General features: G+C 48.0%; 1 protein-coding gene across 1 annotated transcript in view; it reads right to left on the bottom strand.

The window, feature by feature from the left end:
* Positions 1–4,007: 4,007 nt before the first annotated feature.
* The window catches only part of LOC142824859 (maestro heat-like repeat-containing protein family member 2B), a 39,160-nt gene continuing 18,659 nt past the window's right edge, over positions 4,008–24,508 (bottom strand). Inside the window, exons 14-17 of the mRNA XM_089777533.1 lie at positions 20,835–20,972; positions 20,576–20,626; positions 16,718–16,783; positions 4,008–14,622 (exon numbers count right to left, since the gene is read on the bottom strand). Of these exons, the coding sequence (XP_089633659.1) occupies positions 14,601–14,622; positions 16,718–16,783; positions 20,576–20,626; positions 20,835–20,972 (277 nt within the window). The 3' untranslated portion in view covers positions 4,008–14,600. The remainder of the gene's footprint in view (positions 14,623–16,717; positions 16,784–20,575; positions 20,627–20,834; positions 20,973–24,508) is intronic.

A 24,508-nucleotide genomic window follows, 5' to 3' on the forward strand; every position in this document is an offset into this window, starting at 1 on the left:
CTATTACGACCTCTGAAATTAACATGCCCCTTCCGGAAAAGGGGCCAATGTAGACGAGCCCATGCAGTTCTCAGATAGCCTTCTGACCCAGAAAGAGGCTAGACAAGAGGGAGGGTAACACACCTGAACAGTCAATGCCACTTACAGCCCAGAATTCATCAGCAACACTGAATTCCCAGAAAGACAAAGTGAAGATGATAAAAAAAACCAGACCCCATATCACTAGCTATAGGGTTTAGATCTAGCTTGGTGTGTATCACAGAAGAGTGGTTAGAGACCCCCAAGAGGCACTGGACTGAGGGTCTTCTACCAGCTTAGTGGAGAAAGGGCAAGGGAGAAACCCTGCATACTGGTTACTTACAGTGGATCTTCTGGAAACCTCAACTTCTCTGAGGGTATGTCTTCGCAGCAAAGTTATTTTGAAAAAACAGCCATTATTTCAAAATAACTTCACTAGCATCTACACAGCCAAACTGCTATTTTGAAATTCATTTGAAATAGCGGAGCACTTATTCCAAATTTGGTAAACCTCATTCCATGAGGAATAAAGCCAAATTCAAAATAGCTATTTCATAATAAGTGCTGTGTAGACACATCGAAATAGGGGGCCTCCAGCCTTCCCAGGGTGCCCTGGTGGCCACTCCAGTCTCAACCAAGATCACTCCTCTCCTTCCTCCCTCCCCGGAGCCTTTAGGGGTTGACTCTGGCCACAGTGTCTGTGCCAGTTCCAAGCCTGCCAGGCCAGAGCCAGCAGTCACTACCCCTGACCCAGTGGCCCCAAAACATGAGCCAGCAAAGACTGGCAGCCAGCCCTCCACCACTCGCCAGGAGCAGTCTGCCAGCTCCCAGGAGCCTGACAGGGGCTGGAGAAGGCGGGCGCCTTCCTGGTCCAGGGTGGAGATCATGGACCTTATTCAGGTTTGGGGGGATTGCCCCCAATGTCCATGATCTCTGCACTAGAGAGAGGAATGCGGCCATCAATGGCAGGATAGCTGCCAGCCTGGCCCTAAAGGCCACATGTGAACCCAGGAGCAAGTTTGCATGAAAATCAAGTTGGTCTGGAGAGCACCCCAACCCTGAGCCTTGACCTTCTCCTCCCCTTTCTTCCTCCCCCCAAGTTTTCCCCCTTCCCTCTCCCCCCCTCTCTTCTCCCCTCTCCCGCCTCCTTTCCCCAGTCTCACCAGAGTTTCATTCTCCCCCCTCTCCCCCGGGGTTTTGTTAAATAAAGATAGTTTGTGTTCATGAAAATACGTGTATTTTATTTGACATCAGGAAGGGGGCAGAGGGAGAGGTAAGTGGAAGGACGTGAGGGAGGAATGAGGCACAAGCCCCCAGTGGGGCAGACCAGAGAGGCTCTGAGGGCTCCTCAGGATGGAAGCTCTCCCGCAGGGCCTCCTGGATACTGACAGCCCCCTGATGGACCTCTCAGATGGCAGCCTGCAGAAAGTTCAGACAGGTCCGCAGCAACGCGTCCACGAAAAGCACCAGAGTGCCCAGGGGCAGCTCTGGCTTCATGTCGCAGAGTGCTGTGATGTCCCGAGTGAAGGCAACCAGAGCACACAGAGACAAAATGGTTTCCTGTCCCTCATGGAGGTAGGCAAGCAAGCAGGGAAACCTGAGAACTGGCTGTCCAGGGGGGTGCCTTTAAGCATAGGCCTCAGACAGCCTCAGGCAGCAGCCACACAAAGTAACTCCTGACCTGATGCCCTGCCGGACCTGGTTCTGTCCGGCCTTAAATGCGATTCACCGTACACTCAGTGTGGACGCGCTATTTCGAAATAGCAAAACGCTATTTCAAAATGCATTTTGTGTGTAGACGCGCTATTTCGAAATAGCAAAACGCTATTTCAAAATGCATTTTGTGTGTAGACGCGCTATTTCGAAATAAGATAGTTTGAAATAATGCTGTAGTGTAGACATACTCTGAAAGAAGAAATCAGGCCCCTGAGTAATTGAAACAGATACTTCAAAGAGTTTAATTGGAAACATGTGCACAGTAAATACAAACACTATATTATTTACAGGGGAGGGTTATTTACAGGTGACTGTTTGTGAGACACAGCATGGCCAGCACCTGAGAAATAAACTTAAAGAGTCATCAGCATTTGTACAATGCCCCTTAATAAATATAATAATATGGGTTGGGATTAAGCTGCTGGATATGGAATGGAAAACAATCTCCAAAACAGGAAACACCACAAGATTAGGGGAACTCCTATTACCTAATATAGTGAATTATCAGAAAGTGTCAGTTCAACAGGGGGTCTCCATTGATCCCCTTCCCATATTCAGCCATCACAGGAAGAGTCTCTCCCCATTGAGAACCACAGACAATGATATCCCAGACCCCCTCAGCCTTTTACCCTCCTTTGCTAACTGTTGTCTGGTGACTCCTCATAGGCCCAGAACCCAGGAGGGCAAGAGTAAAGTGCTGAGAGAGACTAGAAACCTAACTATTCAGGAAACTTTTTCTATAAGGTGGAGAATCATAGCCTCTAAATTTGGTGGACGAATGATATGTGCACAGTAAATACAAACACTATATTATTTACAGGGGAGGGTTATTTACAGGTGACTGTTTGTGAGACACAGCATGGCCAGCACCTGAGAAATAAACTTAAAGAGTCATCAGCATTTGTACAATGCCCCTTAATAAATATAATAACATGGGTTGGGATTAAGCTGCTGGATATGGAATGGAAAACAATCTCCAAAACAGGAAACACCACAAGATTAGGGGAACTCCTATTACCTAATATAGTGAATTATCAGAAAGTGTCAATTCAACAGGGGAAAACACTGATCCCCTTCCCATATTCAGCCATCACAGGAAGATTCTCTCCCCATTGAGAACCACAGACAATGATATCCCAGACCCCCTCAGCCTTTTACCCTCCTTTGCTAACTGTTGTCTGGTGACTCCTCATAGGCCCAGAACCCAGGAGGGCAAGAGTAAAGTGCTGAGAGAGACTAGAAACCTAACTATTCAGGAAACTTTTGCTATGAGGTGGAGGATCATAGCCTCTAAATTTGGAGGACGAATGATATCTGCTGAGTACCTTCTTTGAAGGGCAGAGTGTTCTGAACTCCCAATAACATCAGAGGGAGTTTGAGGACACTCAGCAACTTATGGGACTGGACAATACAAGCACAGTTAAAGGCCCTGGATATCTAAAGGAAATCACCAAAATCCACAGTTAGATGCTTAAATGCCAATTAAAGCCACCCTTAGTGAATTCCCCCGGCATGTGTAATCCCCTAAGTAGTATAAGGGCCCTACCATCAATCAAACGTTAGCCCTGCCCCCTGACCCCGGAAGTCCCGCCCCCTGACCGCCAGAATTCCCTTCTCCCCTGTCACCGGAAGGCCGGCCACTGGATGGTAGTACATCCGGGTCAAGAGGGACAGCTGACCGGGTGTCATGTGACCCCCGTTAGGCCCGTCCCCTGTCACCGGAAGTCCCGCCCTTTGGGGTAATTCATCCGGGGTCAAGAGGGGCAGGTGACCGGAAGTAAGGAGTGTCATGTGATCCCTCTAAGGACTCGCCCCGCCTCCCTCAACCAATCAGGAAGGGGTTTTCCCCTGTAGGACCGCCCCGCGAACCGCTTTAACCAAGCGGGGGGGCAGTTCTGGGACCCGATGACCCGCCCAGCAGTGGGTCGTGTGACCCCTCTAAGAACTTGTCCCGCCTCCCTCTACCAATCAGGAGGGGGTTTTTCCCTGTAGGACCGCCCCGCGAACCCCTTTGACCAAACGGGGGGCAGTTTTGGGACCGGATGACCCGCCCAGCAGTGGGTTGTGTGACCCCTCTAAGAACTCGCCCCACCTCCCTCTACCAATCAGGAGGGGTTTTTTCCCTGTAGGACCGCCCCACGAATCGCTTTGACCAATCCGGGGAGTGCAGTTCCGGGACCCGTTGACCAGACCTGAGGCGGGTCGTGTGACCCCTCTAAGAGCTTCCCGTGACACCCTTTGCCAATCAGAGCATAGCACTTCCCCGTAAGTTCTAGCGCCACACAAAAGAGGCCATCTTGTTCCAAGAGCGCGTGTTTCAGAGAGCGTGCAAACGCTGAGCGGAAACATGGCTTCTTTCACCAACTTTGTTTTGGTGCCGAGAAGAAAGCGCTACATCAGCGACAGTTCCGAGGAGGAAGGAGAAGTTGAAGGGAGCCCTTTGGCCCAGCCGCTGATGGATACACCAATATCTGACGCCGAAACCCAACCGCTCACGATGCAGCCAGACAAGCTAGATGGCCTGGAGGAAGAAGGTGCCCATGGCTCTCAGGAGTCGGACAAGACGCTTGGAAAAGAAGCCAAATAGGTAAATGAAAGATCGAAGTTGGGGCATCATGGGGTTAGGAAACCGGGATTTTGTAAACTTTAAAAAAAAAATGACCAGAGCGTCTTACATTATTTCTTTCTGGCAATCTTTTGACAGCTTGACGATGCCTTTCTAGCTGACCGTCAGACCCGGGACAGCATTGCATCGGACGAGGAAGACGAACCGGGCCCACCTTGTTTTTGCTCAACACTGATACAAAGCATTGAAGAGAACGCCAAGGATGACGGCCATGAAGAATTCAGGAGGTGGCTGTGCATTGACCTAGTTGAGCCAGTGCCACATCATAAGCGTAAAAAAGTTATGCGCTCTATTGTACGCGTTGGTGTTTATACCGTCCTTAGTCACTGTCTTAGGGAAAAGCTTTTTGAGGATTGTGAGGGTTGTGTCATAAATGCGCCAGCCCAGCAGTACCATGACTGTTTGACTTGGACTCCAGAGGGTATAAACTGCAAGCTCCGGGGCCTATGTGCTGAACTGTGTTTGGAAAGCTTATTAAATACTGTTATTGCCGTAGGTCCGTGGTCCCCAACACGGTGCCCGCGGGCGCCATGGCGCCCGCAGGGGCATTTGCATGCACCTGCCAGGTGCTTGGGGTTGACCTGGCCCTGGGTACATAGCGTGTGGCGCTTGCGCGGGGGGGGGCGCGCTGGCCCCGGGCGCGCGGTGCTTGAGGGTGGGGGTGCCGGCCCCGGGCGCGCGGTGCTTGGCGGAGATGAGCATTATTATGGGGTTCTGGATGTGAAAAAGTTGTTCGGAGCGAAAAATTATTGTGAGTTTTGCCACACAGTGTACAGTCATGACCACTCTTGCAGGTATTGTTGCCGCCTCTGCTTGAGCGGAACGTGCTCAGACAGCGTGGGCGTGCCGCTGCGGTGTCCTAGCTGTAGACTATTTTGTCGAGCCAAAGAGTGCTTAGTCAGACACATAGACTGCGCATCGAAAAAACAAGTTGAATGCCTGTCTAAAACTTTGTGTGATGTGTGTCAGTCTTACATGGACAAGCGGCACCGCTGTAAAGGGCGACGCTGTAAGCAGTGTAAGGGCTTGCTTGTTGGCAACATTGACAATCATTTCTGTTTTATGGACAGCCTTAGAAAGCCCGAAGCCTCAGAAAAGTATATTTTTTATGATTTCGAATGCACGCAGGAGACGGGGTTGCACACTCCCAATTACATTTTTGCTCTGGCCCTAAAGCCAGAAAAATCCTGGGAATTTAAGGGTAGCAAGTGTCTTTCTATGTTCGTTAAGACCTTTATTGGCAAAGAGTTCCGTGACTACACATTCATAGCGCACAATTCCAAAGGTTACGATGCGTACTTTGTCGTGAGACAGCTACTGAAGGAAAAGATGTGCCTAGAGCTGATCACTCAGGGTAGTAAACTAATGTGTGTGAAAGTTAAGGCCCTGGACATTCGTTTTATAGACTCTTTAAACTTCTTGCCCATGAAGCTTAGCAAGCTACTGCAGGCGATGGGGTTTGAAGGGTGCAAAGGGTATTTTCCACATTTTTTTCACACCAAAATTACGTGGGGCCTATGCCTGGTGTGGGACACTATGGTGTAGACAGTATGATGCCCAGGGAAAAAGCAGAGTTTCTCGACTGGTATCGGGACCACAGCTATGAGACGTTTGACTTGCAGAAAGAGCTCGCGTATTACTGTCAACAGGATGTTAACATTTTGAGACAGGCTTGTATTCTATATAGAAAAGAGATTATGAACATGACAGAGATGGGGGATGTAGCAGAGAGAGGCCCTGGTAAATTCACTGAGATAAACCTGTATATCGATCCTTTCCAGTACATCACGCTGGCCTCCATCTGCATGGCGATGTACAGGTTTATGCTTTTGGAGCCTAACACGGTAGCTCTTCTCCCTCCAGACAATTACCACCGGCAGAAAAAGAGATATTCGACCCCATCTATTCAGTGGCTGCTGTATACCTCTTACAAAGAAAATATACAAATACGGCATGCTTTACAGGGTGGGGCACTACAGGTAGGCCCCTACTTTTTAGACGGTTATGCCAATGTTGACGGGGTACGCACGGCCTTTGAGTTTAACGGGTGTTTTTTCCATGGCTGTGTCACCTGTTATTGTGAAAAAGCACAAAACCCTATGACAGGGACAACTTTTGGGTTTCTTTATTACAAGACGCAGCTTAAGACTGACTATCTAAAACGACTTGGTTTTGTAGTGAGGACTCTCTGGGAGCACGAGTGGGAGGTGATGAAAGAAACAGACAGGGAGCTTGCAGGCTTTTTAAACCGAGCCCAGTTACCCCAGCCTCTCAGGCCTAGGGATGCTCTTTTCGGGGGGAGGACAAACACTATCCGCCTATATTACAAGCCTAACCCCGGGGAAGAAATCCACTATTATGATTTTACCCTTTCGTAAACAAAACCAAAGAATACCCTATTGGACACCCCGATATAGTTTATGACAACTTTGGACCCCTTGCAAATTATTTTGGAATTGCAAAAGTTAAGGTGTACCCCCCGCGAGGCCTCTTTTTCCCATTGTTACCTGTCAGAGTGGGTGGCAAGCTTATGTTCCCGCTATGCCAAACATGTGCGGAAACCGAGCAGCGGGAGACGTGCACCCATACTGATGAGGAGAGAGCTATCCTGGGGACATGGTGCACGGTGGAATTGACTGTGGCCATAGCAAAGGGGTATACAGTGGCTAAAATCTGTGAAATCTGGCATTTCAGTGACAAATCTGACAAACTCTTGTCAGAGTATATCAAATTACACCTCCGTCAGGAACAAGAGGCTTCAGGGTATCCCGGCTGGTGCACAGACGAACAAAAACAAAATAAGTACGTTAACGATTTTTACCAAAAAGAAGGCATGCGTTTACGCCAACACGAGATCAGGTCGAACCCAGCTAAACGCCAAATTGCTAAACTGTTTTTAAATTCTCTGTGGGGTAAATTCGGCCAAAGAACAAACCTACCCAACACCAGCATCGTAAGAGACCCTGATGAACTCTTTCGGTACCTGTTTTCCCCCAATTACGAGGTTTCATCCTGCGAGTTTATCGACAATGAAACAGCATGCGTGTCTTGGAAGCACGCAAAAGACCGGTACTCTGTCTCTGGCAATACCAATGTTTTCATAGCCTGTTTCACCACCGCTTATGCCCACTTAGAATTATACAGTCTCCTAGATGGGTTGCAAGAGCGGTGCCTATACCATGACACTGACTCAGTGATATTTGTGAAAAGGGAAGGTGACTGGAATCCCCCTCTGGGGGATTATTTAGGGGACCTCACGAGCGAGATCCCGTCAGATCAACACATCACTGAGTTTGTGTCAGCAGGCCCGAAAACCTACGGGTATAAGCTGTCGGGAGGAAAGGCCTGTATGAAAGTCAAAGGAATTACCCTAAACGTAGCAAACTGTGAAAAGATCAACTTTGACAGTTTGAAAGATCTAGTCCTGGACTATTGCACGGGTCTGCAAGAAAACACCTCAAAAAAGATAGAGGTGCAACAGCCCTCGATTGTAAGAAACAAAAATCAGTGGCAAATAGAGACAAAAACCCTTAAAAAACACAAAGGTGTTTATAACAAGAGGGTCCTAGGAGAAGGGTTTAAAACCCGGCCCTTCGGCTTTTGAAAAATGGATACGAGGTGGAAACACCCCTTTTCTGCAATTCTCGCAGGGCCTAGCAACTGTGGGAAAAGTTACTTTATAAAAAACGTATTGGATAATGCCAAACACACACTGTCTGTTATGCCTGAGAATATTTTGTGGTGTTACAGTTGTTGGCAACCTCTGTATAAAGAACTGCTCTGTAAATATCCCTTTACTAATTTTGTGGAGGGTCTGCCTAATGCTTTTGACGATGACCATTTGTTTCCTACTAATAAAGTGAATCTGATTATCGTGGATGATCTGATGAACTCTGCTTGTGAAAGCGATGAAATTGAGAAAGCCTTTACCAAGTACGTGCACCACAGGAAATTGAGCATTATGTATATCGTTCAGAACGTATTTTGTCAGGGGAAAAAGAGCCGTACGATTAACCTAAACACTAAGTACATGGTTCTGTTCAAAAACCCCAGGGATAAACTGCAAATCGCTACGCTTGCTCGGCAAATTTACCCCGGCAAGGCTCAATTCTTTCTAGAAGCTTTTGAGGATGCTACCAAAAGACCTTATGGCTACCTGGTGGTGGATTTAAATGCGTCCACGCCAGAAGCTTATAGACTAAGAACTGGTCTTTTCCCTCCAGACTGGCCGGTGGCTTCTACTTTGAAAAGAACAACCGCCGGGTATAAAAAGAGATGATTTATCGGCAGACCCTTTTTAACAGCTGGGGGTTGCCGACCGAAAACATGTCTAGCTGCGTGAAGAGAAACCTGGCTCTTTTAAAATTACTTAGCAAATCACCCCCGCAGCAAAGGAAGGCTATACTGTGTTCGGCCTCTGACGATTTAGTAGCGGCCATCTCAGAACTAGCACTCAATACCTTAAAAGGAAACGTGCCTTTGACGCAGAATCAAGTGAGCGTGCTGAAAAAGAAACGCACGCTTATAAAAACATTGTCTAATAAAAGGGTCTCGCTTAAAAGAAAGAAGCATCTGGTGAAGCAGTCTGGGGGGTTTATCGGCCCTTTGTTAAGTTTTGCTGTCCCTCTGATAACGGGGCTTTTGAATAACCGATAATGGAGTATGCAGAAAAAATGTACCTGGTGCCCAGCCATCAGCTGGAGCAATTAAGGGCTCCCCCTCCAGTGGAGGAAAATATCAGAACAACTGCAACTCGCTTACTGGATGCTGAAATGAAGTCTGTTCTTCAAAGGACTGACTTAGCCGAATACGAAAAGGCTAAACTCTACAGCGCTGTGCTTCAGAGATACCTAACGTACGTGAAGCAAAGTGATGCAGATAAAAGGAAAATAAGTCTGTTTCTACCAGAACAGAGTGACACCGCCAAACCTCCAGAAACAGAAAACACCTCAGACTCTGTGGTTCAGGAGGTGTTGGATAACGTGAATAAGCGTTATAAGAAAAACGCCTCAGTGTTGCTAAATAAGCTGGGCCAGGATAAAACTATCGCTTCCTGGAATGATAAAGGTGCATTTGTGTACAAAGGCTCGGTGGTGAATGGTTCTAACATGCTTGACTTAGTCAGAGCCGTCACCCAGACGCGTTCTGTCCCTAGCAGACATGTACCTAAAGGATGGGATGTGTTTATCAATGCCATGGCAGAACTAAACGTTCCATCTTCCATCATGGGCAGTGCAGACAACAGAGTTCTTTTGGAACGCCTGAAGGCCTCAGCCACTGACGCTGGGATGGATCGAGAAACACCAACTCCTTTTTTGCCTTCTAAAAAACAAAAATTGGCTAAACTGTCTGACTGGCTCAGTGTGTGAAGTTTGTCATGTTCTAAAAATAATTTTTGAACTTGATCACATTTTGCTTTAAATAAAACACTTCTCTATATATAGAATATCTATTTAATATATATATATTATGTCTAGGTATTTTTTCTGAATTGTTCATTGTTTTTAAGAAGAAAAATTAAGAAAAACAACCATCAGTTGCCTTTAAACACCTCACCTGGGGTGCTTTACTGCGTGTCAATTTAATTTTCACATCCACCCCGTTCAACAAAAGTTTTTCTTGAAAAAACAGGTCGCTGTGTAGATGACCCAACAACTCCATTGTCCTGCTCTGGGACGTCAGCCTTGCACACCTCACAAATCCTAGATTCTCACCATCCAGCTGTTTTTTCGTGTTGTCCAGGAGTGTCTTTGTAAAACAGTCAGGCGGAAAATTGCTTACTAGGCGGTCTCCCAATGTAACATCCAATTGACTGAAAATAGAGGCCACTGGGTAATTCACCAGGCCTACCGCGGCATCCCTGGGGAGTGCAGTCCCATCGCCTTTTACTATCTTGCAACAAAGGTAGAGTAGGATGTTGTTTAAATCCATATAATCTATGCCATTCCCTGCTATAAAAAAGTCGATGGGGGCAGTTTCTGTCACGGCTGACAGAGGCGGCACCTCGATGTAGATGCTTTTCTCAATGCTGGTCTGAGTAGGGGCTATCTGAAACAAGTCTAGTTCAGATTTGGTGCACTCTTCCGACCCGCAGTGAACGAAAGCCATGTTGACTAAAATATATCTCTTTTACCAGGTACAGAGCGTGTCCTCTTTCTCCCTGGCTTCCTCTTGGACTTTTGCTTATGGCCTGTCCTGCGTGTCAAGGCTCTTCTTTTAAAGGGTTTCGGGGGTCCTGTGCGTCGCGGATATGACGCATTTCTCTTTCTCTTCCTCCTTTTAATATACATCAGCCCTGACCCTTCCTGTTTAGCCGGATTCCCCACCTTCTCCAAGACAGCCTGGGAAACGTGGCCTACCACATCTCTGGCTATGTTTTGAGCGGCTGTTTTTATGTGGGGTTTAATAATCTCTAGCCCTCTTCGCAAAAGCGGTACAGCTTTTCAAAAAAGGCTACGGAATATACCGCCCACGCCGGCCCCGTACATCACAGGGGCTCCATGATATCCAGGAAGGGCATATCCAGCCTGGGCTTTGTAATAGTTGCTGTAGACTTTGGAGTCACCGTAATTTTTTACGATCGCCATAATAGTGTTTTGCTTTTTAGAAACCTCGCTCTTTCCGGGAACGCAGGTGCAGCTTCACAATCACCTTGCCAAAGCAAAATGAAACGCATCTGTTTTGATCCGTCTTTATTTCAATGGTGATGGTGTCGATGTGGTGTTGACTGATGGGTACGTAATGAGGCTTATCGTAGGTGATGGTAACAAACTCATTGTTATTTCCTCTGACAGGGACGCAGCGTAACAGGGGGACAGAAAAGTCCCCCACAAACTGGTGTTCTACAATATCCGTGTATAGATACAAGGAGTTGAAACCCCCTGTGATGTCTGCTGAGAAGGGACTCTTCTGGACACTGTGCCCGGGGGCCAAACCCAGAATGTTAGCTAGCTCCCCGAGGGTAGAAAACGTAGCAGTAGCATCGGTGGATTTAAGTCTACATTTTCTACTCACAGGGTCATAATTCATGATAACATCAGGCGGTCCAGAATGACGTGCCACAATGCTATTCATATGTTCCAATAATTCGGGTATAGTTGAGTAATAACCTCGCCGTAGGATATAACTCCATGGTTTATCTCCAAAGGTGATTTGGAAAGGGGTGTCCTCAGTAATGTTGTTCCAGCTGTTTGGATATTGTATTTCCGCTAACCCCACTTCCTAGGCCCCCGGGAGATCCAACGACTTTATTAGCTGTATTGTAAAGGCCGAGCTGGTGTTTTGGGGAAAAACCCCAGAGCTGGCGTTGCTGGGCAGAGTGATGTAGAAGCCCCCGTCCTCCATTTCTCTCCTTGCAGGTGGGATTGTTTTTATTCTCGCTTAAACGTTACAGAGTTGAGAAGCTTCTACCCAACTGTTAAATTTGTTGGGCCACCCCAGCCATTTCACCAATAGCTGCTTTTTTCTTCCTTTCCCTTTCTCTGCTAGAACTTTTTCAATCCTGTAAATCCTGTCTTGTTTGGGGTTCACCTTTTGTAATTCTTCAGGGTAAAACGACCCCGTCACTGTCTCACCCTCGTAATCTTTTAATCGGTAGACAGGTCTCTCACCCCTGGTTAAGGCTTCATCCACTATGAATATCTCATCGGTAAATGTTTGTTCATAACCATTTTTAAAGGCACCTTTGGTTTTAGAGAGTCTCACGTGGTCCCCTTTTCTAAAAGGAACAACAGCCTGTTTTATTTTAACATCATCTCCATAAACAGTTTTCCAGACCTTCAGAGAATTTGCGGGGTTCACATCAGCAGGTCTGGTCCGTATAGTTCTGTGAAAGCTCCAGCTGTAACTCTTTATAAACTCAGATAATATGTCAATGTAGCGAAAGGTATTGTGGGCTGTAAAATATCTCCACATCCTAGATTTTAAAGTTCTGTTAAATCGCTCCACAACCCCCGCTTTGACTTCATTGTTAGGAACAAAATGGTGGACACCATGCCGCTTTAACAATCCACTTAAAGGTTTGTTTAAAAATTCTTTTCCCCGATCCGTTTGTAATTTTTGAGGCACGCGACCTTCGCTGAAAATAGCTTTAAAGGCCTTGGCTACCTCCTTGCCCGTCTTGTCCTTTAGGCCTAAGGCCCAGGCATATTTTGATAAAATGTCTATCACTGTTAAAATATACTTAAAACTGCTGTTGCGTTTGGAGAACCCGTGCATATCCACCAAATCTGCTTGCCATTGTGCATCCATGTCTGAGACAATGGTCTTGTCTCTTTTAAAATGTATTTGAGCAGGCTTGTGCAAAGAGTAAGCGTCTTGGTCCGAAAGCCATGATGTTACCTGTCTTCTGTTCAAAGTTTTACTGTGCTTTTTGACTGCTTGAAACAGAGGGTTCACCCCACCAAAGCTGCCAGCTTCCCTGGGGGTGTAATATATTTTCTCTAACAGAGCAATCTGCGTAGACATGACTGTTATTTGTGTTAGTAAAAGATGCTGTAAGTATGGAAGGAACACATTCACACCAGCACATTTCATACAAGTTTTATTAAGCATCTGGATTAACACACCCTTTTACAGCCATCTGCAAATGGGCACCATGACACCCCCACCACTATCGCTATTAGGGAGTCCGAGTTAATTCATTCTTGCACGTTTGTTCTCGAGATCCATGTGTCAGATATGAGCAAAAAAAGCGGGCACAAGATAGATTTACTCCCACAGGATTACCGATGTGCAATTTCTCAAAGGTTTCTAGAAAGTCATCGTCGACCTGGCAAGAGATTGTCAAAAAAGAGAATAAGCTACAGCTGCTGGTTTTTAGATTCACAAAACACCCATGATGCCCCCCACCTCGATTTTTTCATTTACCTGTTTGACTTCTTTTCCGTTCACCTTGTCCGACTCCTGGGAGAGATGGGCAGCATCCTCCACAGGGACAGATAACGAGAGGCCGTCTAGCTCGTCAGGCTGCCGTGGGAGGAGTTGGGTTTCGGGATCAGATTCTGGTGTATCCAATAGCAGAGGGGGCAAAGGGCCCCTTTTCGCCTCTCCCTCGTCCTCGGAACTGTTGCTGATGTGGCACTTTCTTCTCATGTGGTGGAAGGCCCTCGTCACCAAAACAAACTCCAAACTTCTGGTGGGGGTGGTGAAGGAGTCCATGTTTCCGCTCAGCGTTTGCACACTCTCTGAAACATGCGCTCTTGGAACAAGATGGCCTCTTTTGTGTGGCGCTAGAACTTATGGGGAAGTGCTATGCTCTGATTGACAGAGGGTGTCACGGGAAGCTCTTAGAGGGGTCACACGACCAGCTTCTGGTCTGGTCAACGGGTCCCGGAACTGCACCCCCCGAATGGTCAAAGCGATTTGTGGGGCGGTCCTACAGGGAAAAAAACCCTCCTGATTGGTAGAGGGAGGCAGGGTGAGTTCTTAGAGGGGTCACACAACCCACTGCTGGGCGGGTCATCCGGTCCCAGAACTGCCCCCTGATTGGTCAAAGCAGTTCACGAGGCGGTCCTACAGGGAAAAACCCCCTCCTGATTGGTGGAGGGAGGCGGGGCGAGTTCTTAGAGGGATCACACGACCCACTTCTGGGCGGGTCATCCGGTCCCGGAACTTCCCCCCGATTGGTCAAAGCGGTTCGCGGGGCGGTCCTACGGGGAAAGCCCTTCCTGATTGGTAGAGGGAGGCGGGGCAAGTCCTTAGAGGGGTCACATGACACCCCTTACTTCCGGTCACCTGCCCCTCTTGACCCCGGATGTATTACCCCCAAGGGCGGGACTTCCGGTGACAGGGGACGGGCCTAACGGGGGTCACATGACATCCTTTTTTTGCTTCCGGTCACCTGTCCCTCTCGACCCGGATGTACTACCCTCCAGGGGCGGGACTGCCGGTGACAAGGGAGAAGGAACTTCCGGGGAGTCGGGGGGGGGGGGACTTCCAGGGTCAGGTGGCGGGGCTAATGTTTGATTGATGGTAGGGCCCTTATACTACTCTCCTACCCCATAGCAGAGCTGGCCGCATACCACCAATGTCTAGCTTCCCACCGAAGTATATGAGGTGCAAGCTGGAAACAAGCTGGCACAGACAGAGCACATTGTCCTCCAGCAATCCCTCTCTTGTTCCCATTCAAGGTAGCAGGAGCTCTTTGATCTAGTTGTCTGTGCTTCATTCCCCGAGCACTCATCCAGGTCAGATGTCTCTTAGGACCTGAGTTGCCACCAGCTGGACAATGGGACTTGGGTCATTCTGTAGGACCTGGAGAGCTGGAATTACAGAGAATATGACTCACTTTTCATATAGTCACCTATGCCTGCAGTAGCTGGAGATTTAGTACCAGTGAGTACCAAGCTACAGAAGCTCTCTGTCCAAACAAAGCTTTAGGTTCCTCCATTGGGATCCTTCCAAGCTCCAAACTGAGATGGAGGAGGGGGGAGAGGGGAGACCCTGACCCTACCAGAAACTCATCCAATTGGAAGGTGCTCCATTGACTCAATAGCTTCTGCTTTTAAGTTATTTTACATCTCCTGACAGAAATAAATCTGATGGTGTGGAGTTTGGGGTAGCAAAAAGTGGCTCCCAGGGAGCCGATGGAGCCCAAAGAGTGGATCACACAGGTTGGGAAGAGGCATTGCCAGGATAGCCAGGAGATGCACTGACTTATATCACACTGGCTGCAGTTTCCTCCAGGTACGTCTACACCGCAAAGTTAATTCAAAATAACAGCTGTTATTTTGAATTAACTTTAATAGCATCTATACATGCAAACCGCTATTTCGAAATTAATTCGAAATAGCAGAGCGCTTAATTCAAATTTGGTAAACCTCATTCTACGAGGAGTAACACCAAATTTGAAATAGCTATTTCAAATTAAGTGCTGTGTAGACAATTAATTCAAAATAGGGGGCCTCCAGCCCTTCCCAGGGAGCCCTGGTGGCCACTCTGGGCACAACCAGGAAAACTTGCTCTCCTCTCCCTCTGGCCCCAGAGCCATTAAAGGGATAGACCCTGGCCCGTGCCAGATCCAAGCCTACCAGCCAAGAGCCAGCAGTGGCCACCGGGGCCCCTGAGCCAGTAGCCACAAAACGTGAGCCAGCAAGGCACTGGCAGCCAACCCTCCACTGCTCCTCAGGAGCAGTCTGCCAGCACCCAGGAGCCTGACAGGGGCTGGAGAAGGCGGGTGCCTTCCTGGTCCAGGGTGGAGATCATGGACCTTATTCAGGTTTGGGAGGGATGCCCCAGCATCCATGATCTCCGCACTAGACAGAGGAACACGGCCGTCAATGGCAGGATAGCTGCCAGCCTGGCCACCAAAGGCCACATGCGAACCCAGGAGCAGGTTTGCATGACAATCAAGTTGGTGCGGTGAGACCCCCAACCTTGGGCCCTGATCTTCCCTTCTCCTTTCTTCCCTTTGCTTCTCCCTTCCAACTTCCTCCTCCCAGGTTTCACCCTCCCCTCTCCCACCCACTCTATTCCTCTCTCCCACCTCCTTTTCCCAGTCTCCCCAGAGGTTCACCCTGTTGTTCAATAAACCCAGTTTCTATTTTTGAACATACATGTCTTTTATTTGACATCAGGAAGGGAGGCTAGGGAGGAGTAAGTAGATGGACGTGAGGGAGGAATGGGGCACGAGCCCCCGGTGGGGAGGACCGGGGTGGTTCTGAGGGCTCCTCGGGGTGGACACTCTCCTGCAGGGCCTCCTGGATCCTGACAGCCCCCCGATGGACTCCCCGGACGGTAGCCTGCAGCAAGTGCAGCTGGGCTGATGGCAACAACCCTACGAGACGCACCGGTGTGCCCAGGGGCAGCTCTGGCTCCATGTGGCCGAGTGCTGTGGTGTCCCGAGTGCAGGCACTCAGGGCACTCCAAGACAGGACTGCTTTGTTGTCCCTCATCGGGGTAGACAAGCGAGCGGGGAACCCTGAGAACTGTCTGTTCGGGGTGGGGGTAGGGTCCCGTGAAGCACGGAGCTCAGTTAGCCTGAGGCAGCAGCCCCACACACTATGTCCTAACCTGATGCCCTGCCAGCACTGGTTCCGGCCAGCCTGAACTTCGGTTCAGGGTCCACTCAGTGTGGACGCGCTATTTCAAAATAACAAAATGCTATTTTGAAATAGGTTTTGTGTATAGATGCATAATTCGAATTAGCTTAATTCAAATGAACAATTTCGAATTAAGTTAACTTGAATTAACGCTGTAGTGTAGACGTACCTCTTTCAGAGCAGACTAAAGCTGAATCTGTCCTTTGATGTGTGGCTGATGCACTTCACACCTGTGGTATCAGTTACTGCTTGCTTGTCAGCTAAATTTCTTTATAACTCACTAATGAATAGGATTTCACCTGTATTTGTTACTTACAGGTCAACAGATGTTCCATGTCCAGCCATTTCATATTTTTGGTGTCCGTATGTTCCAGGATGATGCCTAAATAAGCAGTGTAAAATAAACATCAATAAAAAACCTTCTCTTGTTAAGTGCAAGGTGATAACATTGGCCCTTTGGCTTCTATTGTGGGTCTAAGGTGAGCTGTAGGCAAGAAAATACTAGAAAAGTTTAGCGTCCACACTGAAGAGAATAAGAGAAAAAAATTAAGAATGTTTACATAAAACCTCATTTGCTTTAAACAATCTATGTTCCTCTTGCCACTGCTGTCAGTTATTGGAGATATACTAGGATAGTGTATTAATCTAGTGGTGTGAACAAAGGGGCTGGGGCCAGGAATAAGTGCGTACTAAGCAAGGATCTCACCTGGATAAATTAATTAGGCCACAATGCTTGCCTGGCTTGCATGGGTGTGCTAAGGAAAGGATGGCACAGGGCCAAAGGGGAGGAATCTAGTGCTTCCTGGGCAAGGCAATCAGGAACCTGCAACAGCAGGCACTGTGTGGCGGTGGCCTGCCTACCTCCCAGTGATGAAGCACCAGTAAGGAACAGTGAACAACACTGAGCTTAGGTCTATAGTTTGAGTCCACACTAACTCTGACTACTAAAAATAGAGTGCAGGTAAGATGACAGAAGCAGTCGGAGGAGCTAGCCACCTTGAGAACAGACTTTTGGGTTTGGATGGGATCATCCTTGGAATAGTTAACCCCTCCTGCTACTCCTGCCACAGCTACTCTATTTTTAGCACACTAGTTTGATCGGAGAATAAACATACCCTACGTGACAGTGTGCCAGCCTCTGCTACTAAATGACTGCGCCATCTCAAAGCATTCTATTGCAAATTACAAATTCCTCCTAACACCACACTGGAGAAGTAGGAGAACATTAACATCTCCATTTATGCATGAGAAGTCACAGCACGGAGAGATTAATAGTAGCTCAGTGCTGCACACAGGGACTTTTTCTGTCTACCTCAAAGGGAATACCAAAAGGGACACGGCACACTTTCTCTCACCAGCTAACTTGGCTGCAACATTGGCATGATTTTGCGCAAAAGCAGCTGCCTGTCTACACTGGCGGGGAGTTCTTGCGCAAGAACACTGACATTCTAATGTATAAAATCAGTGCTTCTTGCTCAAAAACTATGATGCTCCCGCTCAGGAAAAAGCCCTCCTGTGCAACTGTTCTTGCGCAAGAGGCCAGTGTAGACAGGCCACATTAATTTCTTGTGCAAGAAAGCCCAATGGCTAAAATGGCCATCGGAGCTTTCTTGCGCAAGAGAGCGTCTACACTGGCACGGATGATTTTGCACAAAAGCGCCTCTTAGCGCAACAGCACATGCCAGTGTAGACGCTCTCTTGTGCAAATATTCTAACGCAAAAACTCTTGCGTTAAAAGTATGGGTATGTCTACACTACAAAGTTAATTCGAACTAACAGCCGTTAGTTCAAATTAACTTTAATAGCGGCTATACATATAAACTGCTAGTTCGAATTTCAATCGAACTAGCGTAGCGCTTAATTCGAACTAGGTAAACCTCATTCTACGAGGACTAACGCCTCGTTCGAATTAGGTAGTTCAAATTAAGGGCTGTGTAGCCACTAAATTCAAACTAGTGGGAGGCTAACCTTAATCGGGTTGCCCTGATGGCCACTCTGGGCCAAGCCAGGGAAACTTTTCTGCCCCTCTCCTAGCCCCAGAGCCCTTAAAGGGGCACGGTCTGGCTACAGTGCCTGTGCCAGTTGCAAGCCTGCCAGCACCCAGCCAGCAGACCCTGCACCTGGCATGGCATGAGCCAGCCACCCGCTGCCACCCAGCCCTCCGCCTCTTCCCAGGACCAGGCTGGCGGCTCCTAGGAGCCTGCCCAGGGCCACAAGAGGCAGGTGCCCACCTGGTCTAGTGCGGAGATCGTGGACATTATCGAGGTTTGGGGGGGAGGCCTCCAGCGTCCATGACCTCCACACTAGGCACAGGAATGCAGCCGTCTAGGGCAGGATAGCTGCAGCCTGGCCACCAAAGGCCACATCCAAAACCAGGAGCAGGTTTGCATGAAAATCAAGTTGTTCCAGTGAGACCCCCGACCCTGAGCCCTGCGCTTAGAACATAAGAACATAAGAATGGCCGTACTGAGTCAGACCAAAGGTCCATCTAGTCCAGTAGCCTGTCTGCCGACAGCGGCCAACACCAGGTACCCCAGAGGGGATGGACCGAAGACAATGACCAAGCGATTTGTCTCGTGCCATCCATCTTCAGCCTTCCACAAACAGAGTCCCGGGACACCATTCCTACCCCCTGGCTAATAGCACTCCACGGAACCAACCTCCATGAATTTATCTAACTTCTCTTTAAACTCTGTTATAGTTCTAGGCTTCACAGCCTCCTGTGGCAAGGAGTTCCACAGGTTGACTATAAGAAGAACTTTGTGTGAAGAAGAACTTTCTTTTATTAGTTTTAAACCTGATGTCCATTCATTTCATTTGGTGTCCTCTAGTCCTTATATTATGGGAACTAATGAAGAACTTTTCTTTATGCACCCTCTCCATACCACTCATGATTTTATAGACCTCTATCATATCACCCCTCAGTCTCCTCTTTTCTAAGCTGAAAAGTCCCAGTCTCTTTAGCCTCTCTTCATATGGGACCTGTTCCAAACCCCTAATCATTGTACTTGCCCTTTTCTGAACCCTTTCCAAGGCCATATCTTTTTTGAGGTGAGAAGACCACATCTGTACACAGTTCTGAAGATATGGCGTACCATAGTTTTATACTTCCCCTCCTCCTTCTTCCCCTGGCTTCCCCCTTCCAGCTCCCTCCTCCCAGGTTTCCACCTCCCCTCTCCCACCCTCTTTCTTCCCCTCTCCCACCTCCTTTTCCCAGTCCCCCAGAGGTTAACTCACCCCTCCCGCGTCCCCAGTTTTGTTAAATAAAGAGAGTTTCTATTTTTGAACACGTGTCCTTTATTTTTTACATCAGGAAGAGGGGGCTCGGGAAGGGTAAGTGGAAGGAGGTGAGGGAGGAATGGGGCACGAGCCCCCGATGGGGAGGACTGGGGTGGCTCTGCGGGCTCCTCGGGGTGGAAGCTTTCCTGTAGGGCCTCCTGGATCCTGACAGCCCCCTGATTGACCTCCCCCGGATGGCAGCCTGCGGCAAGTGCAGCCGGGCTGATGGTCGAGTGCTGTAATGTGCCGAGTGTGGGCATTCAGGGCACTCCAAGACAGGACTGCTTTGTTGTCCCCATCGAGTTAGACAAGCAAGCGGGGAATCCTGAGAACTGTCTGTCCGGGGTGGGGGTCGGGTCCTTTTAAGCACAGCCCTCGGCTAGCCTGAGGAAGCAGCTCCAAACCTTAAGTCCTAACCTGATGCCCTGACGGCACTGGTTCTGGCCAGCCTTAACTTCGGTTCAGGGTCCACTCAATGTGGACATGCTATTTCGAATTAGCAAAATGCTAATTCGAATTAGTTTTTAGGTCTAGATGCACTCATTCAAATTAGCTTATTTTGAATTAACTAATTCGAATTAAGTTAATTTGAATTAGTGCTGTAGGTTAGACATAACTTATTTGCGCAAAATCTTGCCAATGTAGACGTAGCCTATCTATATCTTTCTCACTCTCTCTTAACCAGCAATTAGAATAGGCAGCTAGGCCAGGCTAGTATAGGCCCCAAAAATAACAAAGAGAAAATGATTAAGAAAGGTGTAATGAAGTTCCTTGTGAGATTTCCTTACAAAGGACACATTCTACTATCTAAAATGAATTCCTATGAACTGAACTGTACAACTCCTCAGAGAAAGGTAAACAACAGATAACAGCCTAATGGTGGAACTGCTCATACCTGAGGCTCTGTATGATCTCCACTGTTATTAGTCCAGATCTTTGCAGAACACTGGAAGACAAAAGGAACCACTTATGGGGCAGACTGTGCACTTCAAAAGCTTAGCTGCTATGACCATACAACTATAAAACGTACGCATGGAAGCTCTGTGTTTCTCACCCAGGACACCCCGCACAAAGCTATACCTGAAAGTTCCCTGTCAGTCACTCTATTTGTTGCCGATCCCTGAGGATGAAATGCTGTCTCCTAGATCTCTTACCTCACCAGCAAACACACCCCCTCGTGGTGAGTCTGCGGATTTTCAAGAAGCATCCAAGTTCTCTGCTTCCAGAGTGTTCTTATCAGCTTCTCATTCACAGCCTTGAAAAGCACAGCCTCTAATGCTTCAATAGAAAGCCTGGGGGAAAAGAGGCACAGAACTGTAGTAACCAATAGAAAGGCACAGCCTAAGCAGTCAGGAAACCCCAGTTACTTGTCAGGGCTGTTGTTCATTGACAGTTCATCCATTGACAGTATCCTGGGGACCACTGTTTTTGGAAGGACTTAATCCCAGGAGGTATTTCAGTCTCATACATCTCATATTACTAGTGTTGCTATGGACAACATTTTGCAGTCACTTTCTCCTATCTGCAAGGCGTATGGGCACTAGCACAGTACAGTAATATGGAAAAAATTCACAATCAGACCCCAAAAGCTGGGACACAGAGAGATTAGTGATCACTAATGGATATTTTGGGGCCTTATCTCCAGCGAGATGTGACAGGGTGCTGAGAGCTTGTACTTGGGGTCAGCACTCTGGTAACTACTACTACTAATTAGCTTCCCCAGAGAAAGCCTAATTGGATAGAAATGTACCTGATTGCCTGGCTAGAGTGGGGCTATAGAATCAACAAACCTATTATCCCATTAATAAGGAATCTGCCTAAAGGGACACACAGAGGAGTGTTTGAGGGAAACAGAGAGCAAAATGCTAGGAGAGCCTTTCAAAGGGAGTTCTCTGAATGGAAACACTTTCCCTCCATCTGGAGGAGGGACTAGAAAGCTGAGATATAATGTAACGGTGCTATGCATGGACAGGTGGATTAAAACACTGGAAATAGTCTACACATCGGTAGGTACAGACAAGAAAGTCTCAACACGGGCTGTGTTCACGGAACACCTGTGTTTGTGGAAGACCTTCCCACCCTGTCCCAGCTGGGGGGGCTCATCCAGGATTTCCTTTTATCTATGCAAACTGAGAACGTGGCTGAGAAGATGTAGAAGTCTGGGTACTGGAGAGAACACTGCAAAAGGGTTCTAGAGCAGCAAAGAGAGGTGTAGGACATGGGTTCTCAACCTCTCTTTCTGAGGTCCCCTCCAATATGGTCCCTTCCAGTTCTAGGAGATAGGCAATCTCCATTAATTTAATTTAATACTCCACAGCCCGGTTCCAAGCCTCTGTCATGCTAGGCACTGGGGCTTAGGACTTCCAGCTCCAGTCTGTAACCCCACAGGACATTGGGGCTCAGGATTTACTGCAAGGTGCTGGGCCTCAATGCTCCAGCCCATCTGGGCTCAGAGCTTCAGCTTTCTGCCCTGAGATGCCGCTAGTCTAATGCCAGCCCTGCTTCTTAGCCCTTGAAATAAACCCAGTTGAAAATTGCAGGAGTAGAAGGCCCTGCAGACCTTCCAACAATCCCACCATGCAGAAAACCAGTCCTTGTTTGCCTGCTAGGCTTAGCAGCAAAAGAACCAGCAGGAATTTATATGGGAACAAGCCCAGGGATGGCAACGACTCCTCCGAAGTTTGGAGAGTTTATGACAGGAAATGGAAACCAGCCACAGAAGGTAGCGTTCTGCAAAGTGGGGCCTGAAAATAACCCTGATGTAGTTTTGGCTACCCTTAAAAGAGCAGCAGGTGGACCTGCGAGACACAGAGCAATGTGTGCCCTTCAACTGACACCACACAGCAGTGCGGATGGGAGGAGCTGCTGGTGCAGGACACTGGTTCCCAGGCATGACAGGGCCATGCGCCTCTCTGTTGGTCACAATGGCTCTTGGGAGCAGAGCCCTGTGGATGTGCAGAACCCAATGTCTATCTGCAGATCTCCGTGTCCAGGGGTAGATGTTTGTATTCGCGCAGGGCTCTAACCATTTTTTGCCTGTATTCTAACTCATTATCACTGACATCTCTGTTCTTTGATAATATACCAGTTCTTGTTTTCCCTATAAATACATCTAAGTGTTGTATGTTTTCCAGAGCTGAGTTCTAAAGTATAAGTGTAAGCAGGGGCTGAACTACTGCTTGCAATCAGCCAGCGAAAAGGAGAGACTACACCACATTTTGGGGGTGGGCATGCTCACTCAAATTGTTTAGCCCTGTAAGATAATTAACTGTTGATATGTAAATACAGGCCTGTATGATAATTAACTGCTTCATGCTGGGATGGGGAAGGAATCTGGGGTGTGGTTATATAAATCCAATTCAGCCAGGGCTCATGGAGGACTGGTTGTCAGAATGGAATGTGATGTATTGTAACTAATTTGGCTGTTGTGGGGTCACAAACCATGCTACCCCTAAATGTAGGAACTGTAAAATATGACACCAGTGCTTGCAGGAGAGACACCATCATTGTAAGGGGTCTCAGATAAACAAGCCTCCCCCTTCCAGAGCTGAGTGAACTGAGTTGGGGACAAAGGGCTTGAGCCAGCCTGCTTCATGCCTGCCAGGTGTCAGCTGTAAGGCTGGTTCAACCTGTCTCTCCCCCCCCCGCCCCCCGCCTTCTAAGGGTAGACCTAAAGCAGACTCCATTAGGAGTCTTTTTGTTATTCCAGTGGAAGCTAGAAACTTTTTGCCAGCCTAGGTGGTAGCTAAAGAGTTGAAATCACTAAGAGCTGAAGTCACTGGTTTGGCCTGGAGCCAGACCCATTGCGGTCAGCAGAGGGGCTGGTGGGAGAGACCAGAGGGTGGCCAGCAGGGCAGCTGGAGAGGAGCAGTGGCAGGCAGCCAGCAGAGCGGCTGGTGGAGCAGCAGACCACAAGAGCAGCACGAAGGTGGCATGGCCTCAGGCTCAATGGGTGGAGTCATCAGGGTGATGTGTCTGGGACTGTACTGACAGAGCTGTAAGTGGGACGTTTGAAGTGGGGTATGGAGAAAGTTTGGGTAAGTGAATGGGACCCTTAAATTGTTGGACTAGTGAGCCTGAGGGGCAAAGGACATTGCTCAATCCATTTGAGCTGGGATGGTTACTCGTGGGTTGGTTATGAACTCTGGCTGTGGTATTTTCCCAAGCTAATGCCATGTGACCTCTCTCTCTCTCTTTCATTAAAAGTTTCTTTTCTACACTCAGACTCTGTGCTTGCAAGTGGGGAAGCATTGCCTCTCAGAGGCGTCCAGAGGTGTGTGAATTTCCCAAGCTACTGAGTGGGGGCTCAAGACTGTTGTGTGTGAGATGGATGAAAAGGGAGTGTGTTTGTGTGTGTGTGGGGGGGGGTTATTTGTTGTGTGCTGAGCTTGTGTTTCTCTGTTTGGTTTAGTTTGGTGTCTGTCTGTGTCTGTCTGTCTGTCTGTCTGTTTGTCTGTCTGTTTGTTTGTTTGTTTGTTTGAAGGAGCTTCTAAAAGGTTTGAAATCTAGAAGCCTATGTTAATTGGCTGAGCCTCAGTCGGGGGAGGGGCTACCAGAGCTATATAAGCCTGTGAGTCCGCGAACAGGGAGCTTGGAGAGGGACTTTGGAGTGGGAGTTTAGAGGGCACTAGTGACTTCTGATCTTCTTTAAACCTAACTTTTATAATAATCTATATTCCAGAGATTTAATAAGCCCAGTTTTTACTTAAATTTATTCATAAAAAAATGGAGACAGAAGCCCAGCAGCAGAGTGGAGGCTATCCTGTTTATTACGTCGAGTGTAACATGTATGATTACCTGCCCTGTGGGCGAATGGCGTATGTGTGCA

The sequence above is a fragment of the Pelodiscus sinensis genome, chromosome 1 (assembly GCF_052426305.1).
Source record: "Pelodiscus sinensis isolate ZL-2025 chromosome 1, ASM5242630v1, whole genome shotgun sequence".
NCBI lineage: Eukaryota > Metazoa > Chordata > Testudines > Trionychidae > Pelodiscus > Pelodiscus sinensis.